Below are 17,904 nucleotides of genomic sequence, written 5' to 3'. Positions count from 1 at the left end.
CTTGGGAAGGTGACCAGCCTGCAGCCAGAGGGGGTCGCCCTGGGAATTTCTGGCACTTGGGAAGGTGACCAGCCTGCAGCCAGAGGGGGTCACTCTGGGAATTTCTTCTGGCACTTGGGAAGGTGACCAGCCTGCAGCCAGAGGGGGTCGCCCTGGGAATTTCTGGCACTTGGGAAGGTGACCAGCCTGCAGCCAGAGGGGGTCACTCTGGGAATTTCTTCTGGCACTTGGGAAGGTGACCAGCCTGCAGCCAGAGGGGGTCGCTCTGGGAATTTCTGGCACTTGGGAAGGTGACCAGCCTGCAGCCAGAGGGGGTCACTCTGGGAATTTCTTCTGGCACTTGGGAAGGTGACCAGCCTGCAGCCAGAGGGGGTCGCCCTGGGAATTTCTGGCACTTGGGAAGGTGACCAGCCTGCAGCCAGAGGGGGTCACTCTGGGAATTTCTTCTGGCACTTGGGAAGGTGACCAGCCTGCAGCCAGAGGGGGTCGCCCTGGGAATTTCTGGCACTTGGGAAGGTGACCAGCCTGCAGCCAGAGGGGGTCACTCTGGGAATTTCTTCTGGCACTTGGGAAGGTGACCAGCCTGCAGCCAGAGGGGGTCGCTCTGGGAATTTCTTCTGGCACTTGGGAAGGTGACCAGCCTGCAGCCAGAGGGGGTCGCTCTGGGAATTTCTGGCACTTGGGAAGGTGACCAGCCTGCAGCCAGAGGGGGTCGCTCTGGGAATTTCTTCTGGCACTTGGGAAGGTGACCAGCCTGCAGCCAGAGGGGGTCGCCCTGGGAATTTCTGGCACTTGGGAAGGTGACCAGCCTGCAGCCAGAGGGGGTCACCCTGGGAATTTCTGGCACTTGGGAAGGTGACCAGCCTGCAGCCAGAGGGGGTCACTCTGGGAATTTCTTCTGGCACTTGGGAAGGTGACCAGCCTGCAGCCAGAGGGGGTCGCCCTGGGAATTTCTGGCACTTGGGAAGGTGACCAGCCTGCAGCCAGAGGGGGTCACCCTGGGAATTTCTGACACTTGGGAAGGTGACCAGCCTGCAGCCAGAGGGGGTCGCTCTGGGAATTTCTTCTGGCACTTGGGAAGATGACCAGCCTGCAGCCAGAGGGGGTCGCCCTGGGAATTTCTGGCAGTTGGGAAGGTGACCAACTCTGTAGCCAGGGGGGTCACCTGCTATGGGCATCTGTCCAGGGGTCGCTTGGACATAGGCTTCTCACTTGGCCCTATCCCCAAGGCGGCTGGAGTCAAACGGAAGAAGAGGGGGTGTGCCTTAATGTGGGAATGGAGGAAGGGGGAGGAGGGAAGGGAAAGGAGCAGGAGGGAGGGAAGAGGAGGGATAGGGAGGAAGCAGGAGGCGGAGGAGGGAAAGAGGGGGTGGGAGGGGGAGGGGGAGGGAGGAGGGGGAGGAGAGGGGCCGAGGCTGGAGGCGGAGCACGAGCCTGGACGCGCGCGCCAGAGGCGGCGGCCCGAACCGCACCGTGCGGCGGCGGCGCTCTGGTTGGCTGGTCTCCCCGTCCTGCCGCCGCCGCCGCCCCCTCCTCCCTCCCACTCCCCGCCCTCCCCGCGGCGGCTGGCGTCGAGAAAGTACAGTAAAAAGTCCAAGTGCAGCCGCTCGGCGCAAGATGGGATCCGGCTCCTCCAGCTACCGGCCCAAGGCCATCTACTTGGACATCGATGGGCGCATTCAGAAGGTAGCCTCCCCCCCCCGCACCCGCGGCCTCGGGTGCGAGCCCCCCACCCCGCTGTGTGCCCCCACCCCGCTGCTCACGCCCTCGCCCGCAGCGCTGTGCTTGGCCCCCACCGTGCGATCCCGCGCAGGGGCCCCTCCCCGGGTGACGGCGCGGGGGTCGCAGCGGCGGGTGGGGGAACCTGGCGCAGCGACGGAGGGCGCCCGTGTGGAGGGCCGTCGTCTGTGCGTCCGCGCGTCCTGGGTCCGGGCTGCAGCCTCTGACAACTTGGGCTGGGGGCAGCAGGGCTCTGCGGAGCTGCTGTCCCCACGCGCCGCCCCCCACCCCCCATGGAAAGGGGCGACCCACAAGGGGGTATTTTTTTCCACTTCACGGGCAGAGCTTTCTTTGTAACAAATCTCATCAGGCTGAGTTTGTATGTTCAGAGGCTGGTGCATGAAGCCTTTCATTTCCCAGAGCAGACGCGCCGCAGAGCCCCTGGGCTGCCCTGCGGGACGTGGTCCCCAGGCAGGGGTGGTGACTGAGGCACGGAGGGTGGCCGAGTACGCAGCCCCCCACCCAGGGGTGGTGCTTCCTGGCCAGGGGGGAGCAGGTGGAGGGGCGGGGTTTGGGGAGCAGGGGCTGCGCTCGGCAGCCCCCCACCCCCCGCTCCCTGTACCCCACTGGACAGATGGTCAGCTCTGACAGCAGAGGGGGCTCCTTGAGGCTGCTCTACCTCCTGGGCCCACAGAGAGACTGAGGGACAGGCCAGACCAGCCCTGTGGTCTCTCTGCCCTTCTCTGGAGGCATGAAGCCCTCCAGATGTCCAGGGTCCCTAACCAACTTGACTCTCATAGGAGAGGCTTCCCAGCAGACCCTCTTTGTTCCTGGCCCCTCCCTTGCTAAGCCCCTGGCCTGAGTCCAGAGCGTCCTGGGCCCATGTTCCTGATTGGCAGAGAGGCACAATAAGAAAGCTGGCTTGGAGGGGGGATTTTTAGCTCCTCCAGAACCACCCCCCCACCGGGAAAAACCATAGTGAGGAATCACTCCCAAACTTCAGCTGGACATTTCAGGGAAGCTGCCACCAATCCCCTTGCTCTTCTCAAGGAGCACCCCCCCCCCGCCCCCTGCCGGGAAGCCAGGGAGGGATGCCCCAGCCAGTGACAGAGCAGGCATGAGGCGGGGGAAGCGGGGGGAGTCTCCAGAGATCTCTGGAGTGCCTCTGCCAGCTGATAGGCTTGCCAGAAGCCACCCTCACTCTCCCATCCCCGTCTCCATCCCAGGAAGTGAGAACTGCCCCTCCCCCACCAGCGCCCGCTTTAATAGAATCAGAGAGCAGGGAACAGGAAGAGTCTGCAAGGCCAGGTTGTCAAGCCTCTTGTTCGTCAGTGCTAGGCAGTTGGTCAGCGGCAGACGGAGGACTGGACTCCGGTCCCCTGACTTCCAGGACTCAGCACCTGTGACTGAGCAGGGACTTAACAGCCCCCTCAAAGGTAGAAATGACTCTCGGCTGAATACCTCCCTGTGCTGCAGACACGCGTGCACAAACGTGCCCACACGTGTGCACATACGTGTTCACACAACACGCACATGAAACCATGTTGCACACACATACACGGATACGCACACGTGTGCATGAACCACACATGCTCACAAGAGCAAACCCACACGCCGACACACGCATGTGCAAACAAGTGCGCGTGCACACATCTGCACAAGCACACACACTCCTACCCCACCAGATGAGAATTCTCAAGAGATTGGCCTATTTTCATCTTTTTGAAAGAGATGAGATGAGATGCCCGCCACTGGGTCAGAAGTGACAGCTTCTTCCCGAGAACTTCCCAAAGGTCTCCCCGAGAAGCTGGATTGGAAGTGGGTAAGAAGTGGCAGAGAGGCGCCAGAGGGTGGGAGGTGAGCACTGAGTCTGGCAAGCTCTGCCCGCGTGGCAATCAGGCTGGTTTTGAGAAGGTGACACACCTGAGGTTGGGGTGACCTCCGGAAAAACAGCCCTGGAGGCACACCTGCATTCAGGAGAGAGGCTGTGGCCTCGGGAGGGGCCAGATCTGCCGCTGAGTGCCGGCTCCCCTACTTTCTGTGGTCTTGAGCAAGTCCGCGGGCAGCTCTGAGCTGGCCTCCCCCTCCGTAGAGTGGGACGGCAGTCTCTGCTTTATAGACCGTCCTGAGAAGGACACAAGACCGTATGACCAGAGTGCGTGGGGTACTGCGGGAACAGGTGGGTCCCTCTCTCTGTCCACAGTGGCCTTTCGCTGATACAGACAGGGGAGGGGGAGCCCGAGTAGGCTGTGGTCTAAACCTCGCCCGTGGCCGCAAGGCAGGGCAGGCGGTTCTTGTTAGCGGTTCTTGACCGGGCTCTGCGCCCTCTGCCTGCGCTGTTGACTCTGGTGGAGGCTCTAGCTGGACTTCTAGCCGTGGTTGAGAGCCGAAGCATCTGGGATTTCCAAGCACGTGCTGGAAAAGGACAACGGGGCCCTCACCGCACACCCGGCAGCATGGTGGGGACCGAAAGTGTCTCTGCTGAGAGCATTTCCAGCAATGCTTTCTGTGGCCGCGCTTTCCGTCCTTAAGGCTCCAGGCACTGGATTCAGCCCCGCTCTGTCTCCCTTTTATCCTGCCCAGCGCTTCTCCCAGGAAGGTCATGGACACAGACCCCTGTTGCTTCCGAGGGGCGGGCGCGCTGGGGGTGGGGGAGGGGCTAAGGCACTGCTTTGTCTCCCCCGCCCTCTGCCCCTCCAGTGACCTTCTCTTGGGCACCCCACGCTCCCCCCCCAGAGAGAGCACCAATGTGGGGGGAGAGCGTTCACAGCAGTGACTCCTGCAGGTGTAATGTGCTCCAGCCAAGCTTAGGGGGAATGGTCCCAGGTCACCGGAAGGGAGGCCGCCCGCCCTGTCTGAGGACGTACGTGGGGTGGTGACACTGGATACTGGATGTGTCTCAGGTGCTTGACGAAACCACTGCAGCTCCCGGATAGCTAGTTCAGTGCCTTCTGACATGAAGAAGACTCCAGACACACAGCTCACCCAGGGTGACACAGCGCGAGGCCAGCAGGGGGAATTTGGGGGATCCTCAGGCCGCCGTGAGGGGATCGAGCTCCCATCTGCGGGCTTTCCTTCAGCGCTGTGCGGGGGGGGGGGGGGGGGGGGCGGGTTTGGAGGGCAGAGGTTATCCTCCGAGCCTGCGCCCCGCTGGGTCCCCACAAAGGCAGCAGAGAGCCATGCGGCTGCTCCCAGGGCCTCGCCTGCATCCCCGTGGCCTGGGCGAGGTCCCTAACCTCTGTGTAAGGTGGGGATCCCTGTAGTGCTGCTTGTTGTAGAATCGGCCGGACAAGACCCATCACTTAGGCCGCTCTCTAGAGGAGCTGTCGAACAGCCGCTGTGTGCCGAGGGCTGGGTCCCGTGCGAACGTGATACCCACGACCCTGTCCCACCGAGCGATGGGCTCACAGATGGTAAACCACAGCTGTTGAAGGGTGCCCGTGGACGGACAGAAGGACATGGCAGGCCCCGCTGGTGGGGCAGGGCTGTGTGCCAGAAGTGGGATGCTTGATGAATAGGCTCCCTTCCTTGGTAAAGACTGGCTTTGGGGGGCCCGGCGTGGGGGAAGGGGACTTTTTGTAGACTGGGAAGCCTTAGGGTGACCCAGGTTAGGAACTGCTGGACGGCCAAGGGGACAGCCTCACTCACCTCCACACGCCTGTCCCCTTGATGCCTCCTCCCCTGCTCCTGTTGAAGGAGGAGGGAGTGGGAGCCGGGGTCCCCAAAGCTGGATAGCTGGGGACCCCCGCTCCACAGGACTCTTCTCCAGAAGATGCTGCTTCTCTTCTTTGCCCAGATGGTTTGCGTTTTCCTTTCCTCCGCTGGCCCTGGCCTCAGTACCTGTTCCTTTCTCCCCTTCCCCACGCGGTACATCGGAGAGAGGGGGCACTCAGCTGGGATGTCCCGGGGCTGCCAGGGTGGTGCCCTTGGCGTGGGGGGGGGAGGGGCCCTGCCTGGTAGCACGGCCAGGCATGCGTTTGATGACCTTACCATTACCAATGAAGAAGAGTGAGGGGTTCACGTGACCTTGGGGCCTGGCTTTGGGCTGGAGCTGCTGAGAAGCCTCATCTGGACAAGGATGGGCATTCTGGAGCTCCTACCAGCTCTGGAAGGGAGCACTTCCATTGGTGCATTGCCCTGGCCGCTCAGGGACATGGCAGTCTGCCTGGACCACCTTCGGCCACTCTGAGCTCCTGCGTCCTTGTCCCAGTCTTGCTGCTGCAGGAACCCCGGCCTTACTCTGCCACTGGAACCCAGGTCCAAGACAGCCAACAGCCACTTGACTCTGTTAAGTGGTTTCTACTCTAAAACAAGGAAATGAATGAGGAAAACCCAAGGGAAGAGCAACCTTGGGAAGTTGTTGAACTATCTGCAGAAGACTGTGCCCGGTTCACGGCTGACTGCTAGCCCCTCCCCAGGCCCTGTGCGCTCAGGGCTCCCGTCTTCTCCCAGGGAGCCGGCGTCCACCCTGCCTGGGCCCGCTGTGACAGGGATTCCGGGGTACGCCCCTGGTTCCTTCCACTGGCGCCTACAGGGCCGGGACCCTCGGTTTTCCTCTGTGGCAGGACCCTCCCCCCGCCCTTGGAGATCAGGCCTCTGCAGCCCTGCCAGCCACCTCCCTTCCTCCCACCTGCCTCCCTCTGTCCTCCGCTCTGCTCCAGCCCTGCGCCCTCCAAGGGACTTCAGGCTCGTCTACCTTCATTGCTTGCCTTTGGCGCAAATCGAAGCTGCTGCGCTTCTTCAGGCCGGTCCTGTCTTCCATTCTTGAAGGGTGTAGCTGCCCCTGTCTTGTCCCGTGTGGTCAGCGCGGCAGGACCTTGAGACCCCCCAACTCATGGGCACGTTTCCCCTTCCTGGAAAGTACGTCTGTCCTGCCACCCGGCAAAGCCCAGTGACAATTCCCTTTCACTTTAAGTTGTGCGCACCTGCTCTGCCCACACTCCGAGCCAGTGGAGCCCAGGAGTGGAGGGGTCTTCCCTGGGTTTGCACAGGGCTGATGCACTGGCTAGGCAGACCCATGGTGAGTTCTCTGGACTTGGGCGTTCCTGTTAGCCCTGCATGCCTGCCAGGGGACGGGAGCACCCCTCGGCCATCGCCCGCAGTTCCAGCCCCGTCTGCTTATCTTTCTTTAAATGTTTATAGCTTAAGATATTTACGCAGGTACTAAAATGGTAACAGAAGCTAATTGCAACGCAGGGAAGTCTGGGGACTCCTAGTTTGGAGAAGGGAGTCATCCCACACCGTCTTGGTTTCCAGCAGAAAACCGGAGATGGTCTGCGGGCGATGGGGGAAGCATTTTGCCTCCAGGCCTGCCCCCGAGCTCACGATGACCCGTCTGTCTCCAGCTGGGTCAGAGCTGGGAGGTGAGATTTAACAAGAACACCGTGTGTTCAGCCTCTTGCTCAACAAGTAGATCGGCCCAGAAGGTGTTGTGCAAACAGAAACTCTTGGAAACGCAACCTCTCCGAATTCTACCTAGCCCTGGGCGCTGAGAAGTCAGAGAACGCTGGCCTCCCTCTTCCTTCCCACTTGCCCTGGCCTAAAGCCTCGTTCCCAACATCTGGAGGCCCCGGGAGGGGCGTGGCTGAACCCCACTAATGTCATCAGGATTGACAGATAATGACACGGCGGTCTCTCAGACTATGTGCAGCTCCTCCTGTCTTGGAGGGGTGACCACACCGAGTGGGGAGGGATCAACAGCCCCACAGACCCAGCTCTGTCCCTTGACAGCTGGGAGGTCCGAGGGAAGTCACCTTCTCCTTGGTTAAGTGGGCAGTAACGCCCCCGTTGGGTGACCGCAGATAGCACTAAGTAATGTGCGAAGTGCCCAGGGCTGGCGAGCTGGCCACACGGGGAGGCTCGGCCAGCACGTCCTGCTGGCAGGCCCTTGCTCCCTCCCCCCTCCAGCACACTGTGGAAGGAGCTGGGGCTCCTTCCCGTCCCCGGTCGGTATCTCTGCGAGCCCACTGCGAGCCTGAACTAAGGCCCCAGGCCCCCGGGGCCCACTATCCAGGACACCTTCATCTCCAACTTGGCAGAGGCTGCTGGAAACAGGACCACGTGAGCCCCGAGCCGGGAGGGCCGGCGGCCTCCCCAGAGCCGCTGTGAGCTAAGGGCTGCCTGGCCTCAGACACGTGCAGAGTGCAGCTCTGGTCATCCAGGAAGAGAAGCAAGAGCAGACGAAGAGCATGGTGTCCCCGTCAGACGGCTGATGTGAACCGACATGCAGATGAAAGAGGAAACGGACTCAGCCAAGCGGCTGATGGCAGAGCCAGCCACAGGGAGCCCAGGACGCCGCCCCGCGGTCAGACAGCGGGACTGGGTGCACAGGGAGCCTTGGCTCACTGGAGGCTGGGCCCCCACACCCCTGTCCTGGCTTTGCTGCTCCCGAGGCCCTTCCCACAGCAGAAGGCAGAGGCTGAGCCATCCGCACCCGGTCACCTGCTTCCCGGGCCACCGATGACCCAGCAGCCTGCGCTACTGGGAACTGGCGGACGTCTAGAGCTAAAAGGGATAAGAGGGTACCCGGAAGACACAAAGGGACCCCCAGGTACCCACCTGCACAAGACAGCGGCAGCCCATCAGCTGGTCCCACCCCCAGGAAGGATGCCCCCCTGTGTCTCAGCGCCCCCCGGGCCACACGGACGCATGCATGCATCCCTCCCTAGGCATGTTTGGGATACGGTCACGTGGTGGGCCACTGTCTAAACAGCACTCAGCTCCTCAGCCCCAGATACTTGCAACCTCAAAAAAACCAATCTCTGCAGTCGACAGTGTGGTTGCTTTGCCTTGACCGCACCCACCTGTCCGCCTGTCCCCCTCACCTCCACCACGGCTCCACGTCTGCTCCCCGGATCCCCAAGCTGATCACCGGATGGGAGCATTGGCCTGAACAGAATCTCACAGCATTGCTGAAAACCTGGTCCAGAAGATTAAGTTCGGGCCAGAACGTCTCAGCAAGTTGGCTTTAGATGTTGCCCCGCATGCCTTTTTTTTAAATTTTAACAAAATACATATAAAATTTGCCATCTTAACCATTTCTGGGTTCCGTGGCGCTGAACACACTCACATTCTTATGCAGCCGTCCCCACCATCCGTCCTGAACTTTTCCATCTTACCAGACCGAAACTCTGTCCCCAGTAAACGCGAACTCCCCCAGCCCCTCCCCGGCCGCTAGCACCCACCTCCTACTCTCTGTCCCTGTGGGTCTGACTGCGCTGGGTCCCTCCTGTGAGTGAGTCACACGGTGTTTGTCCTTCTGTGGCTGGCTTACTTCACTGAGCATGGTGTCCTCAAGTTTCGTCCACGTTGTGGCACGGGGCAGTTTTCTTCCTTTTTAAGACCGAATAATATTCCGTCAAGTGTATTGTCCACGTTCTGTTTATCCGTTTGATCCTCAGTGAACCTGCCTGATCGTCTTTAGAGCTCAATCATTCACATTCTTATTTCCTCATTGCAGTGGGTATATCATTGTGTTTTCCGGAAAACACTCTTCTCCCTAAAGCCCTCCATGGTTTCCTGGTCGCAGTTGTGTGAATCTGAGGAGTTGTGTGTGATGTGGTCTGGGAGGTGGGATATGTTACAGGCGGGGAGAGTAAACTGCTCAGGGAGGGGGCTGCCTCTCCGATTCAGTGACATTCCACGCATTTACTGGCAGCATGATGTCACGGTTGAGAGCATGGGTTCCGGGGCAAGTGTGTCTGCCTTTGAAGAGGGTCATGTGCAGGCAAGTTCCTGACATGCCTCGGTGACTCCATCTGTGAAGTGGGGTGAAGGGAGCATCTCCCTCATGCAGTCGTTCTGATTAAATGCGTAAATGTGTGTCCAGTGTTAAAACGGGGCCAGTTACGTGGCCAGTGCTAACTAAAGTCCCTATTATTTTTATTTGTTTGTAACTCATTTATTCGTGTTGTGGATGTAAGGCAGTCAGATCTCCGGTCTTGTTGGGAGAGCCTTATGGAGACCCCTGGCTTCGTGCTCCTGGGTTGGCAAGTGGCCCGTGGGGCAGCCGGCCGTCAGTCCCCGCAAGGGGCCCCATGTCCAGGCGTGCTCTGTGACATGCAGGGCCCGCCCAGCCCCGAGGTGTTCCCAGCTCCGTGATCCCATGCTTCCTGGGGTAGCCCCAGGTCCACCCTCGTCCCCCTGGTCTTTTCACAGAAGCTGGGACCACGGATGCCTTTCATTTCTCCTCTGTTTCAGAGATGGAGCTGTGGGGACTGCAGTGAGGAGGGCGGGCGGTGGGGTGACTGCTCAGGCAGGCAGGCATGGATGAACTAGGACAGCCAATGTCGCGTGCACACCAGCTCCGGTTGCATGAGCGATCCAGGCTTCAGCCTCATTTATTTTGCCGGAGGGGGGTGGTTGTGGTACCCACAGCCCTTAACGGTGATTTTGCTGTTGAAGGGAGCTGCGCTGGCGGGGGGTGTGGCTAGTTGCTGTCAGTGGCGGCCCCGGGGGGCTCGCTGCCACGTTGGCCACTAGACGGCTGGCCTGGGGGAGGCGGAGGTGGGGTGCTTTGGGGAAACAAAGTCAGAGCCCACCCGTAGAATGGCAGGAGTTGGCGGGCTTTGGCACAGACTTTTTCTGTTTAGCCCGGAACACTACCATGAGGACAAGCTGCCCCCGTCCCGTCAGCACCACCAAAGGGAGGTGTAGGGGGGCCGGAGCTCGGTCATCCTGGGGGCCAGTCACACACGGGGCTGGTGTATTTTGTAAGCAGTTAACGGAACCCGGTGATCAAGCTCTTTGTCCTCACAGCTTCTGCCTTTAGGGAATTTTTTTAAAAAAAACTTTTATAGCCTTACAAGTAACAGAAAAAGAGGCAGTGCCTTTTGACATTATCATCTAGAGATCTTCAATAATGTTGGATTGGCATTTGCGAGAGCAGCAAACCCAGGGCTTGTGTGCGGGAAAGCTGAGGGCGGACAGCCGCGGGGCGTGGCTGGGAGCCAGGCTGGGGCTCAAGCCATGGCCGGGGCACTTGGGGAGCAGCCCCAGAATGATTTCGCTGAGAGTTGTGTCCTGTAAACTTCACGCAGGGAAAAGTGAAGATGTGAGCTGTGGTTAAAGGTTCGTACGTACTCTGAGACCTCTCGGTGGAGCTTCTGAAGGCTAACACATCTCGCCGCCGCTATGGATCACAGAACATCCAGAGCCCAGAGCAGACACCAGAGGGGCTGGGAAACGTGACCCCAGTGATGGCCAATGATGCCTGGACATTTGGAACCCCTGAGACTTAAGGACACCCCCTCCTTGGAGACACCCGGACGCATGGCCGTGGTCCCCGCATGTATTTGATCCCATTTTGTGTGTGTTGTTTAGGAGGCTGTGCCCCAAGTAACAGAGGTGGGAGAAGGCATCTGTGCCCCATCGGCAAAGCCAGCCTGGAGTATTCCGAGGAGCCGGGGTCCAGGGAGGCGCTTCCGTAGCAAAGGAGTGCGTGGGGAAGTGTAGAAGCAGTGGATTTCCCCACAGCTATTTCTGGAACCCGGGCTGGGTGGCCCCAGGCTGAGCAGGTGAAGGAAATGGGTGCCAACCTCGGAGAGCTGTGTGGACACAGGGCCAGGTAGCGTCTGGACGTCGGCGGGGCGGACAGCCCTGGCGGGGGGGGCGGGGAAGGCGCTGAGAAGTGACTGGTCTCTCCAGAGATGAGGGACCCTGGATCTCCTGGGTGTTGTGCAGAAGCAGCCGAGGCCACAGGCTGGATGCCAGACCTCCTGGAACACTCCACCCCCCTACCTCCCATCCCCGCCCCCCTGCCCCCCACACTCCCCGGGGCTGGATTTCTGATTCAGCCTCAGCCCCTGCAGTGAGCCCTGGGCATGTCCTCCAGAGGGACAGAGCAGGCAGCCGGGAGAGGCCGCTCTAGAGCCGAGGTGGGTCCCGGCACCAAAGGGGCCCTCGCGGCGCCTCCCGCCCCTCACCTGCCCCTCCTAAGGGCCGGGCTTGGTTTCTGGAAGAAAGAGCCGGTGGGGGGGGGTGGTCACCCGGGTGGCTCAGTTGGTTAAGCGTCTGCCTTCGTCTCGGGTCGTGATCCCAGGGTACTGGGTTCGAGCCCCACATCAGGCTCCCTGCTCAGCAGAGAGCCTGCTTCTCCCTCTCCGTCTGCGTGCCTCTCTGCCTACTTGTGCGCTCTAGATCTCTGTCAGAAAAAAATAAATAAAATCTTTAAAAAAAACTTAAAAAAAAGAAGAGCCAGGGGGTTGGCCGCTTTCAGCCAGCTGCTGTAAGCCCCAGGCATCAAACTGAAGAGTGAGCCCGCACGCAGGGCTGTGGCTCAGCGTGGCCGGGGAGACACGGCCCCAGCTGAGGTTACATCACAGTGACCCGCCCCCCCCCAAAGTCCAACGGCACTGAGCAGAACCCTGACCTTTGGAGGGACTGTGGCAGCTCCGCAAGAGGCCCGCAAGGCCTCAGCCTGGCGGGTGGAAGCCAGCCTCTGAAGGACAAGAAGCAGGGTGGGGAGGCCACTGCAGCCCCCACGGCAGCAGGCACGTGGCCGACTTGGACTCGAGGCCCCTTGCCTACACTCAGAGACACTTCTTTTCTGGCAAAAAACCATGTTCGGTTTTTCTAATGAAATGTCAAGGCAATAAAGAGAAAAGGGAAAAGAGGCAGGAAGGAGGCAGGAAGGAAGGAACTCTCCTCCACTCCCGTGGCCCTGAACTGCCCACTTTCTCCCACGTCTCTCGGATTTCCTTGTCCCCCGCCATGGCCCGCCAGGTGGCTGTGTGAGGACCTCAGATCCGCTGCCCACGCTGTCCTGTGCTCTGTCACTGCCCATGTCAGCCCCCAGCTCATGACTTGCAGGATGAGGTGTCCCCATCCAAACCCCAAAACTTCTGGGGGGTATTACAGTTATTTCAAAGGGGATTTAAAGTTATAGTTTATTTGAGGCATTTCATGAAAAAGGACTTTGAATAAAAACATGCCCCTCCCTCTTGCCTGCCTCGTGCCCTTGGAACAAAGTGGCCTTGTAAAGTGAGTGGTGCGGGGAGGGTCCCCATGGCCGCCATTAACAGGAGGAAGTGGGGTTTGCTTCCCAGGCCTGCCGAGGGGAGGTGGACAGAAGGACGTGGAAACTTGACCTGCTTCTCCAGCTCATTCTGGACTACCTTTGCTCATGGTGTGGATTCCGGGTTTCATGCAAGTGCAGACTCCAGCATGGGTCTCAAGAAGGTCAGGGGTGGTGAATGATTTCCAGGATTACTTGAAAATACCCAGATAAGGAGATAGTGCTGACAAGTGGATTCCTCTGGAAAGAAGTCACGGTCCCCTGGCTCAAGCCAGAAGATGCATCACCCTCCTCCCAAAGCCTTGACAGGTTCCCCTGAAAGGGCCGTAAGCCCTAAGTCACCCAGAATCCTCAGGGTTTGCTCCCCACCCTCAACCTCAGGGCCAATACCTGCCATTTGGCCAAGGCCTCCGCGGCCACCTGTTGGCCCGCCCCAAGGAGGCTCATGCAGGACCAGCTCCCTCACCAACAGCCCCTCGGCTGCACACTGGTGCTCCCCTATGTTGTTCCATCTGGTAAAGAGGATGGGAGCGGTGGTGCTCACTTTCCAAGGTGCCAGAGCTCGGGGTCTCAGTTGAGGAGGGCTTTCCTGCCTCCCAGGCTAGGTCTCCCCCATGTCTTTTCACCCGCCGCCACCCCCTCGGCCCTGCCCAACGCAGCTGAGGGCTGCATGCTGGGGTCTCCCGTGGGTGGTCCTCCCCGCAGCCCCTCCCCCCGGGCACGAAGAAGCCTGGACCCCAGGACGGGTCTCACTGGCCCACACTCAGACCCCTGATACAGCAGAGCTGGACGAAGACCTTGAGGGGAGGGGCACAGGTTAGGCGGGAGAGCTGGGTGAGGGCCCAGCTCCGGGAAAAGCAAGGGTGGGGCATCAGGAGCCACCTCTTATTTGAATGGGAACTCAAGAAGCAAAGCCAGTTGAAACCAGAGAGACCCCTTTGGAAATGTCCTCACTTGAAGCCGTCCTTGGAAGGGTGCTCCACGTACACGCACGTTTCTTGCCCTTCCAGCTGTCTGCTCTTTGCACTTTCAGTCCCCTGCGATCCATTATTTATAACCGGGGAGAGTGACCTCAGACGCCTGAAGTAGAAAAACAAAACAGAGCGACCCAGAAGAGTGACAGGGAGCGGTGGGACGGACCTGCCGTGACGAACGGGTCCTGGGCGGAGGAAGCCTTGGACCCTCGCAGACGCAGGCGCGGGGACACGGGCCCCGAGATGCCGCCGAGCCCAAGCAGCCCAGAGCCTGAGCTGGACGGGTTTACACAGTCTGCGTAGCTGTGTCCTGCTAAAGAACGTCGTCAGCCAGGACAGGAATGTCCCCGCGTGGCCAGACTGTTCTTCCCCAGCCTCCCCACCCCCTGCTCCAGCCCAAGCCCACGTCAGCTCTTGTGAGGGGACAAGGGGGCGGGCCTCCCGCCTGTAATCCGTCCCCCGTGGCCCCTCCCGGAGTGTGCTCCCCGTCACAGATGCGCTCCGAGCCTCCCACGAGCTTCAGGGATTCCTGGTCCCTGCAGAGAGTCCAGCCTGAGCGCCCAGGGCTGCGTCAGCTCCCGGGGCCGCCGTGGCACATTCCCACTGTCAGCCCGACTGCAGACAGCACGGGTTTATTCTCTCGAAGTTCTGGAGGCCGGAGTCCAGGATCCACGTCGCTGGACCAGAATCAAGGCGTTGGCAGAGCCTCACTGGCCTAGAGGTTCTAGGGGGAAGCCGTTCCTTGCTCTCCCACTCCTGGGGGCTGTCAGCACGCTTTGGCTCGTGGCCACACCGCTCGGGTGCCTTCAGAACTCTCTATTCGTCTTCACATCTCTCTGCCGCCTTGTGACTTCACTTAAGCACCCCCGCCCCCCGAGGTGATCCAGGCTCATCTCATCCCAGGATCCTTCATCTAATCTGCAGAGACGTGGCCACGTAAGGTGGAGAAGGGTGCTACAGAGCCCTTTTCCATGCCGTTCTGCGGGCTTCTGGCCTCAGACTGTGCCACACGTCCTGTTCCCAAGGCTCCTCCCATATCCCCGAAAGCCAGTGGGATCATGGGTCTGGAGTGGGAGCGGGGCGCAGTGAGGGGATGGCACCTTCCCTTCACTGGCAGCCCAGTGTGCCTCCCGTCCCTCCGGGCCCGCCCGCCTCCACGGACCGGTCACCTGCCTGCCGGCCGGCCGCATACCCCAAGCAGGGCCTTAGCTGTCTCTCCCCTCCCACACCAAGTTTTGCTGTTCGTTTGGATGGAGTGAACTCGTGGGGTGCTGAGCAAAAGTGCCTCCCAAACCCTTTCACCTCAGAGACGTTTGTTGAGGGCTTCCTGTGTGCCGGAGCTGAGAGAAGATGCTTGATAAAGAGGTGGGTTTGGGAGGCCGTGGTATGCTGCAGATCACTCGGCCCCCACGCCCCCCACGCCCCCCACGCCCTCCCCCGTCATCAGCTTGTCGCTTACGCAGCAGCCCTGGGACGGGCAGGCTGGGGTTTGCGGCTGGCCCTGCCCTATGCCAGCTGTATGATCCCGACCCTCAGATTCCACATCTGTGAAGTGGGGATAGCACCTGCCCAGCAGATTTTGTACAGTGCCCGCTATGTACCACATACCTTTCTAAGGATTTTATAGAGGTGACCAGCGTCTGCCGCATGTTGCAGATGCGGAGAGTGTGCGATAAAGAATTTGCCCACGGCCCCAGGGTGCAGGCAGAGCTGGGGGTGGACCCAGGAAGGCTGGCTTCGGGTTCTGTGCCCCACAGTGCAGACTTCAGGGAAAGGTCTTCCCACGGGATGGGATGGTCTCTCCAGCCTCTCGGGCTCAGTGCAGAGACTTCCCCCTGGGGGCTTACGGTGCCTCGAAGCAGGTGGAGCTGGTATTACCCCACCTTGAGGAGGGAAGGGCTCTGCAAGGGCAGAGAGGTCGGTATTCGGGGGCCCCCCTGTGGTTTGCCCCAAACTAGGTCTCCCACAATTCCGGGAAGCTTTGTACCCGTGCTGCATCTGAGCTCCATCGGAGCGCTGGGTGGCCTCCCACACTGTGGCCTCCATCGTCCCACAGCGGCTTGTCACCCCGAGCCGTCCCTCACGGCTCCCTTGCCGACCATCACCCCGCCCTTCCTGTTCATCACCATCATGTTGCTGCTCACTTGCTGCGTGATTTTGGAAACGTTCCTGAAACTCTCTGAACCTTAATAGCTACAAATTGGGAAGAATGACACCCACCTTCAAGACATGCTTTAAGGACCAAAGACTGTATGTGTTCTTCACCAAATAATGGCAAAGAAAGGAAAGGGAACCATCTCTCTCCCTCTCTCTCTCTCTCTCTCTCACACACACACACACACACACACACACACACACGTTTTCAAGTCAGGATCCAAACCTGGCCATGCACTCTGTTTATTTGCTGTCTCCTTAAGTCTCTTTCTATCCACGTGTTCATCCCCTTTCCATTCCTGCCATTTATTTGGTGAAGAATACATACTACTTCTGATCCTTAAAGCATGCCCTAAAAACACAGATACAGACATATAGATGTACAGAGATACAGAGATGTGGATGAAGACATAAGTGGCTGAGGAGTGATAAGGGAGATTCTCGTTAATTTCCTTTCCGTGTGAAAATCACACTGCGGCTATCTTGAACCATAAGCAAGGATCTTGGATGTTAGGGATGCACTCTGAAATGCACACAGATGATGCAGAATGATGTCTACAGTGAGCTTACGACCACCCCAGCAGGTGGGGAGGCCGGGGTGCAGACCCGTGGGCTGGGTCCGAGCTGGCGGCCGGGGTGGCAGTGGGGGGTAGGGCTCTGCTGCTGCCGGCGCTCCAGGATTTCCAGCGTACAGAACTTCTTAAGGATTTTATTTATTTATTTGAGAGACAGAGAGCATGAACGGGCATGTGAGGGGGAGGGGCAGAGGCAGAGGGCGAGAGAGAATCCTCAAGCAGGTTCGATGCCCAGTGTGGAGCCCGACACGGGGCTCGATCTCACGACCCTGAAACCATGACCTGAGCCAAAATCATGAGGCAGGTCCTTCACCGACTGAGCCCACCAGGCACCCCTGGAGCTTCTCTTCTCTAGAAGAATGTATGCAATGAGTCTGGCCCATAGTAATAAATGGTAGTTTCTGCTATTATTTTATATCCTTTTCAAACACAGTGACCAGAAAAATACCTCCTAACTTGGAAAGGGAAATGAAGCCTAATACAGAGTTTATTTTAGGGATTGCCTGCCTAGCGGTTAACTGTAATCCATTCTGACTGTGACGTTATCCTTAAGTGTACTAAAAACAAGGAGCAACATGGGGTGAACAATATGCTCAAGTTTATATGTCTATGAAATTTATAATTAGAGGAGAATTGCAGACAGATTCCAGATGCACATAGAAGGAGAGAGAGGTAGATAGCCTACAATCTTGGCCTCAGTGTCATGCATTTATTTCCTGAGTATTAAAAAAAAAGGCAGGGGGGCGCCTGGGTGGCTCAGTCATTAAGCAGTTGCCTTCGGTTCAGGTCATGATCCCAGGGTCCAGGGATCGAGCCTCACGTCAGGCTCCCTGCTCGGCGGGAAGCCTGCTTCTCCCTCTCCCGCTCCCCCTGCTTGTGTTCCTGCTCTCGGTGTCTCTCTCTCTGTCAAATAAATAAATAAAATCTTAAAAAAAAAAAAAACATAAAAGGTGGGATTTTGGTCTTGATCTCTGTTTAGCCTGTCTTCTGTATTAAACACTTGTAATTCTTGGGCACTAATAAGCCAATGGGAATTTGCCTTTTAACTCCCCCAAAGATAGAAAAGTTGTGAATCCACGGATGTGTCGTAAATTGGCTGTTCTCTGGACTGGTCGGGTTGAGTTCTAATTCCTGGAGCTGGGGCGTGAGATCCAGGTGCCAGACTGAAATACTCTGATTTCCTTCAAGGGCAGACAAAGCCTTATAAGAGCTTATAGACATGTATGTAAAACCTTAGTAGGTAATAGAAGCTACAGAAAACAAATCACAACTTGGTAGACAAAAGATAAGGAATTTGAATTGGTTTATTTTCCTCTGGGAGGGGAGCCTAAGTCAATATTTGTTCCAGGTATGCCATCGGAAATACCAGCAACTGGAAAACAAGGCAAACAGAGAATGCATACATAATTATGGGCAAGTGACTTACCTCCCATGCAGACCTCCGCTAGAGCTCTCCTGTCAGCACAGC

At 58.7% G+C, this 17,904-nt stretch overlaps 1 protein-coding gene across 7 annotated transcripts in view; it reads left to right on the top strand.

The window, feature by feature from the left end:
* Positions 1–1,456: 1,456 nt before the first annotated feature.
* The window catches only part of PDE9A (phosphodiesterase 9A), a 93,141-nt gene continuing 76,693 nt past the window's right edge, over positions 1,457–17,904 (top strand). For 3 of the 7 annotated variants that reach the window (XM_064578437.1, XM_064578423.1, XM_064578427.1), the window contains exon 1: positions 1,459–1,686. In XM_064578437.1, the coding sequence (XP_064434507.1) occupies positions 1,618–1,686 (69 nt within the window). In that variant the 5' untranslated portion in view covers positions 1,459–1,617. Of the gene's footprint in view, positions 1,687–17,904 lie in introns of all 7 variants that reach the window. The other 4 variants (XM_064578449.1, XM_064578432.1, XM_064578419.1 and 1 more) reach the window with 4 other exon arrangements.

This window comes from Mirounga angustirostris, unplaced genomic scaffold, assembly GCF_029215605.1.
Source record: "Mirounga angustirostris isolate CCGP_5_RB_7025 unplaced genomic scaffold, mMirAng1.0.hap1 SCAF_1, whole genome shotgun sequence".
In the NCBI taxonomy this organism is placed as follows: Eukaryota; Metazoa; Chordata; class Mammalia; order Carnivora; family Phocidae; genus Mirounga; species Mirounga angustirostris.
Note: the sequence above shows the minus strand (reverse complement) of the source record. Positions and strands in the feature narration are given on the sequence as shown.